Here is a 13,098-nt window from a genome sequence, read left to right on the forward strand (position 1 = left end):
GCCCAGCCCACATGAGTTTATAAGACACTGTATTCATAAAATGATTTGTCTGAATATATATTAATATGACTTCAAATCATCTGCTAGATATCATCTGTGATACTGAAGGCCTTGACTACTGAACAAAGCCTGTTCAGATAAATCCCATTAGATTAGCTGAGCTAGTGAAGCAGGATTGTGGAAAGTTAGCTTGGTGCCAATAAAAATAACCTGGAAAGCTTCCCAATTAATGATATATTCCCTCTCATTCCATCCCCACACCAACTGTCTGTTCATCTGTTTCTATTAAATGAAAGGTGTATTAAAATGTGCGCCGAACTCTCTGAAGACCTCCACGCTTAATTAAGACGGAACAGAATGTCTGCATCTGAAATGGCACCCGATTCTCTATATAGTGCACTACTTTGGACCATGGCCCAACCGGTGCCAATAGGTTGCCATTTGGGACGTGGGCAATGCTTGCTACTTCTTTACCCAGAAATATATTCCCAAATGGTATGCTAAAACTATTGATCAAGAAGGAAGCTCCCTCCCCTTTATGACAGCGAAGCCTACATACTTGTACTGTGTGTATTAAAATATGGCATTGTGCATTAGAATGGAATCCTTGAGAGAAGAAACACTTAGAGAAACCGTGGATATGCGTTTGTTGGAGTCGTCACCGTACAAGGAGGACAGACTCTGGCCTATATGATCCATCAACACATAAATGCATACGCCATTGTTTAGATTTGACTTTTAAAGGGGAAGAGGTGAAGAGTATGCATTAACTGGAGTATACCTTGGCTCTGCAATCTCACTCTGAATAGAATATGAATTATTTATCTTGCGACTATTCAACTGGGAACGTCCTTGATATTTACATTTTATCATCAAGTGCATCCGACTAGACTCCAGAGTAATGTAACATGTGACACATATTATTCACTAGCTCTCCCTTACACAACTGAAAAACATTTAACGGAGCAAAGGATTTGTATTTGATTGGAAGAAGTATTTTTATACTATCAGAAAACAAAGCATATTGGTCACGGTTGATGAACATGCCCTTCGTACTTAAGATATAACATAAGATATAAGATACTTAAGATAAGTGATGACTGTAGGGCTGACCCCATTTAGTCGACTGGCCGATTGTTTGGTCGATAGGATTGATAAGATTTCTTTAGTCGAGCAGTGGCAAATATATAAAAAAACATGTATGGCAGACGAGACACCTGTCTGGTTCACGCCTGTCTCAGTGGACTAATCCATTGCTGAGGCCGCAGGGATGGCACACCTGTATCACCAGTAGTAGATTTACCGTTAATTCCCAAAATTTCTAATTAATATTTGTTTGGTTACGGTAATTTCTGTTAATGCATTCAATATATTATTATTACGGGCTTACCGTTGTCATTATAGGAGTGGACACATTGTTTGCAGAGCGCACAACCTAGGCTACAAGTTTTGGTTTATTTCATTCCATTTGCGGGTCAATTTGTTCATTGTCTTTTGTTTGGAGTGCTCCTGTCAATCTTGAGTAAGGACACGCACCTGATTACCCATAGAAGTAGGCCTAAGCTACCTGGCCTGCGCACAAATGTAGGCCTATAAATGTGCCCATTTGGGGATCTGATACTATTTCTGATTGTCTTAACTCACCATCACTGTGTAGCTTCTCAAATTAATTTTTTCTTCACCTCAAACAGTAAGTAAACAAAGTTTGTTTTTACATCCATTGAGAATGACAATAGTTCCTCAACGTAGGCTGTTTGAAAAATCTTTTCAGTTCTCTCCCTTTCGATAACCACTCAGCATGAAAGAGGAAAAAAATCGAATGCTCTAATCCGGTGGAAACGTTATAAAATAGGTCTGATTGCTTCTTATCCCTTGTGCAAATAGATCACAGATGTGTCTGTCTGTCCAGAGCTCACTGGCATGGGAAAATTAGGCCCCAGAATATTTCATACAATGTTGCAAATTTGCTTGCACGATCGGGCTGGACCAAGTTAATAGTTGATACAATATTTCAAGTTCCTTGCAGACAGGCCATGGGTAGCCAATGTGATATATAGGATTTTTATTTTTTATCAGGATATTTTATACCTGCAGGCTGCAATGTTTTTATTTGTTGGTTTATGTAGGCTATTTTTACATATTGGCAATGGCAACATAAGTTACTTTTAGATTTCTATCATTTTCATGTAGATATAATTTTTATTAACCACATGACATTGATTTTGAGATATGAATACTTTATTGTAAATGAAATGGAACTGTTCCACAAAAATGTGCATATGAAAATCGTAACTGACACGCAGATCAGTAGAAATGGTATGATAACTTGGCACTCCAAATGGGAAAGGTTGCCGACCGCTGGTGCAGCCTATTACCGGTAACTTTAGGAGCATAATGGCAGAATCTGTGAAGATCAGCGGCCGCGGGAGGAGGAAGGTCAAGAACAGATTTTTTTTACATCTGGTTAGGCTATATTGATCTCTGGCTCCCTGTTTAGTAATTTGTGTGTCTAGGTATTCAAGCTCAGAAGCCTACATGTAGATTTTATTCAAACAAAAATGTTGACCAATCAATTGGTCGCCTGAATACCTAGTGCCTGCCTCATTATGAAAGATCATGGAGATTTGAGTTCCCCAAAGGATTCAACGAGGGACTCACTTCACACAATGGCCCCAATGTTTACAAAAGACAAGTTCGTTTCCTTCCAACAATTATGAGGGAAATTGAATCTCCGGAAATGTTCGTTTTGTTGTCCATTAGACCAAACAATAACACGATTCCCAAAGGTTTACAAAAACATCTGTCTTCAAAGGACAATTTAGAAAATTAATATCCACGCTTTTCCAGACAATGCGAGGGACAGTAAATCAAATTGAAGCAATTAAATTGTTTTCCTTCTTCCATTCATGTTCACTAGTGGCAGGGGGATGAAAGCATGTTTAAGTGTTGTGTTTGTTCAATGTCTGCATCCCTCTGTTATAATAAGTAATAAATTGCAATTACATCTTCCTTGGTCATGACCAGATTGAGGCTGTTTTTTTGGGGGGGGTGGGGGGGGGGTGTTTTTGAGTTTGTCTTTCTTCTGCTGTGGTGGTTACTTAACATTACCCAGTTAAATGCATTAGATTGTTTCATCATTTTGGTAAAAGCTACATAGTAGATGGGTTGATATTAAGTAATTGGGCCTTACTAAAGTACTTACAGTAGCTAGCTACTACCTTTGAGTTATTTACTCTTAGTAGTAAAGAGCTCTCTGATAATCATTTTTTCCTTGCCTTTGCCCTGTATTTTCTGAAAGGATTTGTTTAAGAGATAAATGACCACTCCGCTGCAGAGGATGACAGCCTGCACAAAGATGATATTGAATTGATTTCTGAAATGTATACGGCAAGACATGAATCATAAAAATTCTATTAAAAACTCCTTGAATGGCTGACACCAGAATATTATTTGTGATGATTCATTTGACTCAGTCATTACAAAGGGAGTCAAGTCAGAGTGCCTCAGACAAAATTGCTTTTTCGTTCCCCTTTGAATTTCTTCAATTTTTTCCCCCTCTAGAATTCAGAATCATATTTTTCCTTATTGCAGCACATAATACGATGGACCTATTGATAGTACAGGAATACACAGATATGCATACGGTTATTCTGAAAACATGAAAACTAATTGCGTTTCTGTATATTTACTGTAGGCACATGTACATTTCAGATTTTGCCTGACCAAGGTGTTATGTCTGAAAGCTCATATTACCGCATTATCCAGTAGACTCTTTTAACATGATCATCATATAGGTAGGGTGTAATTGGGGACTGGGGGTGGGTGTTGGGTTTTAGGGAGGTAACCCTCTATCATTGTATAACTCCCATCCCTGGGGTGGGGGGGCACCATTTCCTCATTAAATATTCAGACTCTTCTAGATGATACGTTCTCTGACTGACTCAAAATGACCTCCCCCCAGTACATAAAATGTTCTCGAATCATACACTGCTCATGGCAAACCTACCTACACATACAGTAAAATACAGTATCTCACACCATCTCCCTCTCTGTTTGTCCTTCCAGAGCTATTCCGTTCAGGGCGGAGGAGGCGGAGGCAGTGGGAACGGTGCCGGGGACGAGGACTACGAGATTCCCCCCATCACCCCTCCCAACCACCCCGAGCCCCCCCTGCTCCACCTGATGGACCCTGAGTCGGGCTACCTGTGCCACTCCCTAGGGACCCACCACAACGGCCTGCTCAACCCCTACTCCTATCCGGAGCTGCCCGCCCTCATGATGTCCAATATGCTGGCCCAAGATGGCCACCTGCTCTCCAGCCAAATGCCCTCGGTGAGTAGCCCCCAGGCGGTTTTGCTTTGATATCACACCTGGTTTCAAACACTATTCAAAGTCATTTCAAATACGTAATCTGTGTTTTTATTGAGCTTGGAATCAATATAAAACAATGGAATCAATATAAAAGTCCCAAAAGTGCAAACCCCACACACCTGGCACACCAGGCAGCCTAAAGAAAATGCTCAAACTATTTAAAATATTTCAAGTAGTATTTATAGTCTGTTTGATACTGATTCGTTCGTCATTGCTCCATCATTTGGTAGTACCAATGACTCATTTACAGTGGGGAAAAAAAGTATTTAGTCAGCCACCAATTGTGCAAGTTCTCCCACTTAAAAAGATGAGAGAGGCCTGTAATTTTCATCATAGGTACACGTCAACTATGACAGACAAATTGAGAATTTTTTTTCCAGAAAATCACATTGTAGGATTTTTAATGAATTTATTTGCAAATTATGGTGGAAAATAAGTATTTGGTCACCTACAAACAAGCAAGATTTCTGGCTCTCACAGACCTGTAACTTCTTCTTTAAGAGGCTCCTCTGTCCTCCACTCGTTACCTGTATTAATGGTACCTGTTTGAACTTGTTATCAGTATAAAAGACACCTGTCCACAACCTCAAACAGTCACACTCCAAACTCCACTATGGCCAAGACCAAAGAGCTGTCAAAGGACACCAGAAACAAAATTGTAGACCTGCACCAGGCTGGGAAGACTGAATCTGCAATAGGTAAGCAGCTTGGTTTGAAGAAATCAACTGTGGGAGCAATTATTAGGAAATGGAAGACATACAAGACCACTGATAATCTCCCTCGATCTGGGGCTCCACGCAAGATCTCACCCCGTGGGGTCAAAATGATCACAAGAACGGTGAGCAAAAATCCCAGAACCACACGGGTGGACCTAGTGAATGACCTGCAGAGAGCTGGGACCAAAGTAACAAAGCCTAACACACTACGCCGCTAGGGACTCAAATCCTGCAGTGCCAGACGTGTCCCCCTGCTTAAGCCAGTACATGTCCAGGCCCGTCTGAAGTTTGCTAGAGTGCATTTGGATGATCCAGAAGAGGATTGGGAGAATGTAATATGGTCAGATGAAACCGAAATATAACTTTTTGGTAAAAACTCAACTCGTCGTGTTTGGAGGACAAAGAATGATGAGTTGCATTCAAAGAACACCATACCTACTGTGAAGCATGGGGGTGGAAACATCATGCTTTGGGGCTGTTTTTCTGCAAAGGGACCAGGACGACTGATCCGTGTAAAGGAAAGAAAGAATGGGGCCATGTATCGTGAGATTTTGAGTGAAAACCTCCTTCCATCAGCAAGGGCATTGAAGATGAAACGTGGCTGGGTCTTTCAGCATGACAATGATCCCAAACACACCGCCCGGGCAACGAAGGAGTGGCTTCGTAAGAAGCATTTCAAGGTCCTGGAGTGGCCTAGCCAGTCTCCAGATCTCAACCCCATAGAAAATCTTTGGAGGGAGTTGAAAGTCCATGTTGCCCAGCGACAGCCCCAAAACATCACTGCTCTAGAGGAGATCTGCATGGAGGAATGGGCCAAAATACCAGCAACAGTGTGTGAAAACCTTGTGAAGACTTACAGAAAACGTTTGACCTGTGTCATTGCCAACAAAGGGTATATAACAAAGTATTGAGAAACTTTTGTTATTGACCAAATACTTATTTTCCACCATAATTTGCAAATAAATTCATTAAAAATCCTACAATGTGATTTTCTGGGGAAAAAAATCATTTTTTCTGTCATAGTTGACGTGTACCTATGATGAAAATTACAGGCCTCTCTTATCTTTTTAAGTGAGAGAACTTGCACAATTGGTGGCTGACTAAATACTTTTTTTCCCCACTGTATGTTGTGTTAGCGTGAACATTGCTAGCGTGAACATTGTTAGCGTGCCCTCCAGTGTAGGGCAGTATGGTCAGGGGGTTGTGTGGTTGTGTGCCTGAGGAGATGAGTATGCCTAAAAAAGCTACAGTTTGAAACAATTGTCTCAAAATTGGCATTTCAGCGAGTTTGGTTGAGGAGAACATAGATAGTTTGGCTCTTGGGAAAGTGTTTTATTTTTATATTTTGTCTACACTGTCTACTCTTCAGATTCTTAACTTTTGGAATACAGTGAAATGTTACATTAACAACATAGGCTATGTAAATAATTTATCTGATCATTTCATATGGCATGCAACAATATTCATGCATTTCAAGAGAAAGGAAAAGGTGAATAGAACAGTAGAACAGACAGTTTCTGGTTGCCCTGTCAGCTCTGACGCTCAAAGGTTTGTGGGTAAATCCATCCGTGTCATATCTCTCTAAAAAGTGAGCATCGACCATTATGAATACACTCTGATTGTTATATGAATACACCCTCCTTCAGCCTTTTTACACAAACTGCTTCAGTGTGCCACAAATGATCATCCTTAGCCATAATTGTATTAATGAGAAAGGCAGGAAATCGACATTGTTTCCATGTGTCTGGAATGAGATCATTCTCTATAAAACAGTCAAATGCATCCCAAATGGCACCCTATTCCCTTTATAGTGCACTACTTTTGACAAGGGCCCATCGGGCTCTGGTCAAAAGTAGTGCACTATATAGGGAATAGGGTGCCAATGAAAAGTAGTGCACTATAAAGGGAATACGTGTACTGTATACACCATCATCACTTTGAAGCTGTCTATGTAGAGAGTAGAGACCCTTTTATTTACCTGGTTAGAGAAACCAGTGTCATTTTAACGGAGAAAATAAAATCAAAATGTGTATATAGAAACGACTGTATATAGAGACTGTGAGTTCAAGGTAATAACTATTTACATTTTTACATTTGAGTCATTTAGCAGACGCTTTTATCTAGAGCGACTTACAGTTAGTGAGTGCATACATTTTCATACTGGCCCCCCGTGGGAAACGAACCCACAACCCTGGCGTTGCGAGCGCCATGCTCTACCAACTGAGCTACAGGGGACTATGTCTGATTGTAGATATGGTCATATCTCCGCACAAAAAAACGAATATCAGCTTTTCTATTACTGTAATAATAAGGTGGCGGGAAACCATAGTGTTATCTTTAGGAACGTGTTTAGTAAGATAAAACGGGACATAGTTACAGAGCATTATGAATACTGTAGCATATACAGTAGTACATCATGCTACACTTCCTCCTTATAGCTCAGCAATATTGTTTCTAAATAAACATGTATTTTAACATAAACCACAGTATTCGTTTCTTTAAACATAACAACAGTTCATATGTTAGAACAGAACAGTTTTATGTGTTTAGTATGATACCATTTTTTTTATAGTTGCAGAGCATTATGGGTACTGTAGTACATAATGCTATAATTACTATGGAAAGTATTATCCTCACAGTAAATATGGACTTTTGATATTTCACGAAAGAAAAATGGTTTCCTTTGAATTATGGTGGCTATTGGGAGTCCAATGTAGTCATAGAGAGGATATAAATGGTGGTCACTCTTTTGCATACTACACTACACTGAACAGGATGAGACACTTAAGCATTCAAGAATTCAATCGTCTTTGGGTCTTCAAAAAGCACTATATAAATACCAAATTGTATTATTATATTATTATTATTCACAGCTGCATCTTACTAGATCTCTTCAGATCTTCCAGTTCATCAATTTGTCTTTTTGTATATGCATATAAAGAGAGAGTCTCCATATATTGTGTGCTAGATAACAAATCAAATCACATTTTATTTGTCACATGCTTCGTAAACAACAGGTGTAGACTAACAGTGAAATGTTTACTTACAGGTCCTTCCCAACAACGCAGAGAGAAAAATATAGAAATAATAGAAAGATAATAACACAACAAATAAATACACAATGAGTAACGATAACCGTTGCAAAGCTTCATTTGCACAACAAAGGCCTTCTTTAAGATGTACGTCAGTAAAATCTGTTGAGCGTAACAATTATGTGAGCTACAGTTCAAACAAGGAGTTATCCAATAATTAGGAATGTCTCTTAGCATGGCCAATAAGATAAAAAGATATGTTAGTGTTGGTGTATATGTTGGTGTATACAGTATGTTAGTGTATATATCAGTGTTGGTACCCTTACAAAAAAACACATTTGCAGTTTTACATGTGAAAATCACCTTTTCTTATGTAAGGACAATACCATGTTTTCACCTCACGTGTGAATTGCAGTTTCACGTGAAATGTGTGGTTTCACATGTTAAAAACGTTCACGTGAGAATCGGATAGTTTCGGATAGAAATTTAAAAATGTGGAATTGCATTTTTGCATGTGAAAAACATTCACGTGAAAATCACATTTGCTGTTTCACATGTAAAACAACTCCTCGTGAAAATCTCACTTTAACATGTGCCATTTCAAGTTCACACGTGAAAAACAATCACATGTAAAAATCTAATTTGCAGTTTCAAATGTGAAAAACGTTCACATGTGAACTTGCAATTACACGTAATAGTGAAAATCACATGTAAGAAAACTTACATATAGCCTAAAAACATAGTTAACACTATAATTTTGATATCATGGATGGTCAGTCCTTGCATCCATAGAGTAGTGTATTGATTTGAGAGTTGTTGCATTTCTCCAGCCCCATCCCTCTTTACCGAAACGGTGGCGGGGTGGAGAACACTTTTCTTAATGTTTTAATTAAGGATTGCCGCTTTAAACACTTTTAATAGAGTAATAGTGTTATTATATGGCGCAATCCTCTAGTGAGTGAGTTACTTTTGTGCAATTAATATCAAGCAAAACTTCTGAAGTCCACAACAAAATTCTGCAAACAAAGATATATTGATATTGAAAGCAAAACATAAACCTAAAAATATTGAGAGCAAAACAAAATATTGCAAGGAAAAAATAAATAAATGCGAGAGCTATTAACGCTATTAAATAAAACACCTCCCTCTTTCCTGCAATTTTCCCTATCTTTGGTTATGTTACACTGGCCTTTGCTTTCTCTGCCTTTTTTCCAGTGTCACATTTTGACACATTCATTCCGAAGCTAAGCAGGGTTGGTCCTGGTAGGTCCCTGGATGTAGCTGGAAGTGGTGAAAATAAACATGAGGGGAATTATTTTTCACATGAGGGAAAAACACGTTAAATCTTAGCATGTGAAACTTCACACGTGTCCAACAAATTATAATAATTGTGATTTGTTCACACATTTTCATGTTTTTTTTTAAGGATGTATATTTTGGTGTGTATATTGATGTTTGTATTGGTGTATAAATGAATGTATTGCCATATACAATATATGTTTGTATCACGTTGTGTTGGAAGATGGCACAAGGTGTTGTTGTGACCTCCTCTTCTTCCTCTCCCTAAACAATATATTTGCTCCTGAAATGGATCTACTACAAATGGAGGTCAGGCCTTATATTCAATCTTGAGCACATTGAAAAAGAAATCCATTAGGTTTCATCTTTCCTGCATCAGCCATTCTATTGTGGCGCTGCAGTGAGATCTGTTTTCATCAGGCAGATTCAAGACGTGAGCTCGGCAATGAAAAGAGTGCAATGGGGCTGGATGGAGAGCGAAAGAGAGAGAAAGAGAGAGAGAACATATTGCGGAGAGGGAAAGTAGCACTAATTCTAAATGGACAATTATAAACATTTTTCAACACATTATTTTCTCAGGATTTCAGTGTTAGCTCTTTAAGTGATGATGCAGTTCAGGAAAATAGGTTTATAGAGTTGAAGTCGGAAGTTTACATACACCTTAGCCAAATACATTTAAACTCAGTTTTTCACAATTCCTGACATTTAATCCTAGTAAAGATTCCCTGTCTTAGGTCAGTTAGGATCACCAGTTTATTTTAAGAATGTGAAATGTCAGAATAATAGTAGAGAGAATGATTTATTTCAGCTTTTATTTCTTTCATCACATTCCCAGTGGGTCAGAAGTTTACATACACTCAATTAGTATTTGGTAGCATTGCCTTTCAATTGTTTAACTTGGGTCAAACGTTTCGGGTAGCCTTCCACAAGCTTCCCACAATAAATTGGGTGAATTTTGGCCCATTCTTCCTGACAGAACTGGTATAACTGAGTCTGGTTTGTTGGCCTCCTTGCTCGCACACTCTTTTTCAGTTCTGCCCACACATTTTCTACAGGATTGAGGTCAGGGCTTTGTGATGGCCACTCCAATACCTTGACTTTGTTGTCCTTAAGCCATTTTGCCACAACTTTGGAAGTATGCTTGGGGTCATTGTCCATTTGGAAGACCCATTTGCGACCAAGCTTTAACTTCCTGACTGATGTCTTGAGATTTTGCTTCAATATATCCACATAATCTTCCTTCCTCATGATGCCATCAATCCCTCCTGCAACAAACACCCCCACAGCATGATGCTGCCACCCCCGTGCTTCACGGTTGTGATGGTGTTCTTCGGCTTGCAAGCCTACCCCCTTTTTCCTCCAAACATAACGATGGTCATTATGGCCAAACTGTTATATTTTTGTTTCCAAAAAGTACGATCTTTGTCCCCATGTGCAGTTGCAAACCGTAGTCTGGCTTTTTTATGGCTGTTTTGGAGCAGTGGCTTCTTCCTTGCTGAGCAGCCTTTCAGATTATGTCGATATAGGACTCGTTTTACTGTAGATATAAATACTTTTGTACCTGTTTCCTCCAGCATCTTCACAAGGTCCTTTGCTGTTGTTCTGGGATTGATTTGCACTTTTCGCACCAAAGTATGTTCATCTCTAGGAGACAGAACACGTCTCCTTCCTGAGCGGTATGACAGCTGCGTGGTCCCATGCTGTTTATACTTGAGTACTATTGTTTGTACAGATTAACGTGGTACCTTCAGGCGTTTGGAAATTGCTCCCAAGGATGAACCAGACTTGAGGTCTTCGCTGATTTCTTTTGATTTTCCCATGATGTCAAGCAAAGAGGCACTGAGTTTGAAGGTAGGCCTTGAAATACATCCACAGGTACACCTCCAATTGACTCAAATTATAACAATTAGCCTATCAGAAGCTTCTAAAGCCATGACATCATTTTCTGGAATTTTCCAAGCTGTTTAAAGGCACAGTCAACTTAGTGTATGTAAACATCTGACCCACTGGAATTGTGATAAAGTGAATTCTAAGTGAAATAATCTGTCTGTAAACAATTGTTGGAAAAATTACTTGTTTCATGCACAAAGTAGCTGTCCTAACCGACTTGCCAAAACTATAGTTTGTTAACACTACATTTGTGGAGTGGTTGAAAAACGAGTCTTAATGATTCCAACCTAAGTGTATGTAAACTTCCGACTTCAACTGTATGTGGTCCTTATGTAAATACTGAAAGGCTTATGGGTTTTAAAGCAAGCCATGCCAAATCCAGTAAACTAGTAGAAGACCAGATGAAAGTAGTAGTTCACAGGTATAACATAACATGGGTATGTAGCACAATACTTTGCATATAGCTAAGTATGTTATCTTATCTTATATTATATTAATATGTTATATGTATTATCAAAGCTGTCACCAGTGTTAACTGTTTCAGGCCCAGCTGCCTTTTGCGATATGGCATTAAATGCGGAGGACCAGTGGATGGTGCTGGTGTGAATTGGCATGGATTAGCTTAAGGCTAATGGTATTGTAAGCTAAATGCTAATAAGCTAATGATAGTTACCTAAACACTTACAAGAGTGAGTACATTCACTTGTTAGCTAAAGCTGATAGCTTCTTACTTTCTGAACACTCACAAACCTCCCTCTCTGCTAAATGCTAATGCTAGCTGTGCATGCATGCATGCCTACCGTACAGCTTTACATCACCCTATACACCCACACCTCTTTTCTAGAAACAAGCTCATTTCTTATGATTTGTGTTTCTTTTCAAAAACTATTTTCAGCCTCTTACCCAAACACACTTTATCGACAAGCCACAAATACAAAGTGCTGGGAGAAAATAAAACACTATCTCTCATCTACACAGGTACTATCCTGTTCTTGCTCTCCCCTCAGCTCCTTGGCCTGAAACACGTAATTGACTGTAATTTCCTCATTTCGTTGAGAGCCATTTTCAATTAATAACGGCCTTAGCTGATGCTTATTGTGTTGCGGTCCTGAGCCCCTCCTGGACTAACCCGATATCTTTCAGAGAGCCTTTTCTCCGATGCTTGGATGCACTTGGCAAGCACTCCACTCTCTCTGTTAATGCGTTAACTGTCATAGCATCTTCCACAAGTTCCAAAACACATTAGACATTTAATATCCACGCTCAGGTTGCACTGATCTTTTCCATAATGCTTAGGGAGATACCCATCGGCCGGTGGTAGAGGGTTTCTGGACTAGGACTAAATAGTAGGCCCCACATTTGTTTATTGTGTCCTGTCTTCATTGGCTTGTGCATTTGCTGTGGAGGTGCCCCTTTATCTCTTCATGACCAGAGTGCTAGTTGTATTCCAGTTTATTAGGCCTACTACTAGTCTGTGATACCAGGATTTTCAAGAAATACTGCATATGATAGTGCCCTGAGTATTTCCTGATCATGTGACCTGACCAGGAAAAACTCTTGTTGTTGAAAATTTTACCGTTTCGAAACACTTTCTAAGTTAAATAGGGTATACATCTTTCATTGCCCTCATCCGAAACACAAACAGTACTACAACTTGAATAATTCATCTTTGACTGGCTATCTTATTCATGCCCTGCATTTATTTATGATATCATCATCATCAACATCAAAGTGTTCATATTAAATAGCTATTTGATTATGTAGCAAATTGATAAATGCATAGATCAACA

General features: G+C 39.1%; 1 protein-coding gene across 2 annotated transcripts in view; it reads left to right on the plus strand.

Moving 5' to 3' along the window:
• The window catches only part of LOC311137995 (TOX high mobility group box family member 2-like), a 142,639-nt gene that overhangs the window by 95,488 nt on the left and 34,053 nt on the right, over positions 1-13,098 (plus strand). For both annotated transcript variants that reach the window (XM_084172640.1, XM_084172641.1), the window contains exon 4: positions 4,066-4,332. In XM_084172640.1, coding sequence (XP_084028766.1) covers positions 4,066-4,332 — 267 coding nt within the window. The remainder of the gene's footprint in view (positions 1-4,065; positions 4,333-13,098) is intronic.

Source organism: Coregonus lavaretus (genome assembly GCF_964263955.1).
Source record: "Coregonus lavaretus genome assembly, chromosome: 12".
Taxonomy (NCBI): Eukaryota; Metazoa; Chordata; class Actinopteri; order Salmoniformes; family Salmonidae; genus Coregonus; species Coregonus lavaretus.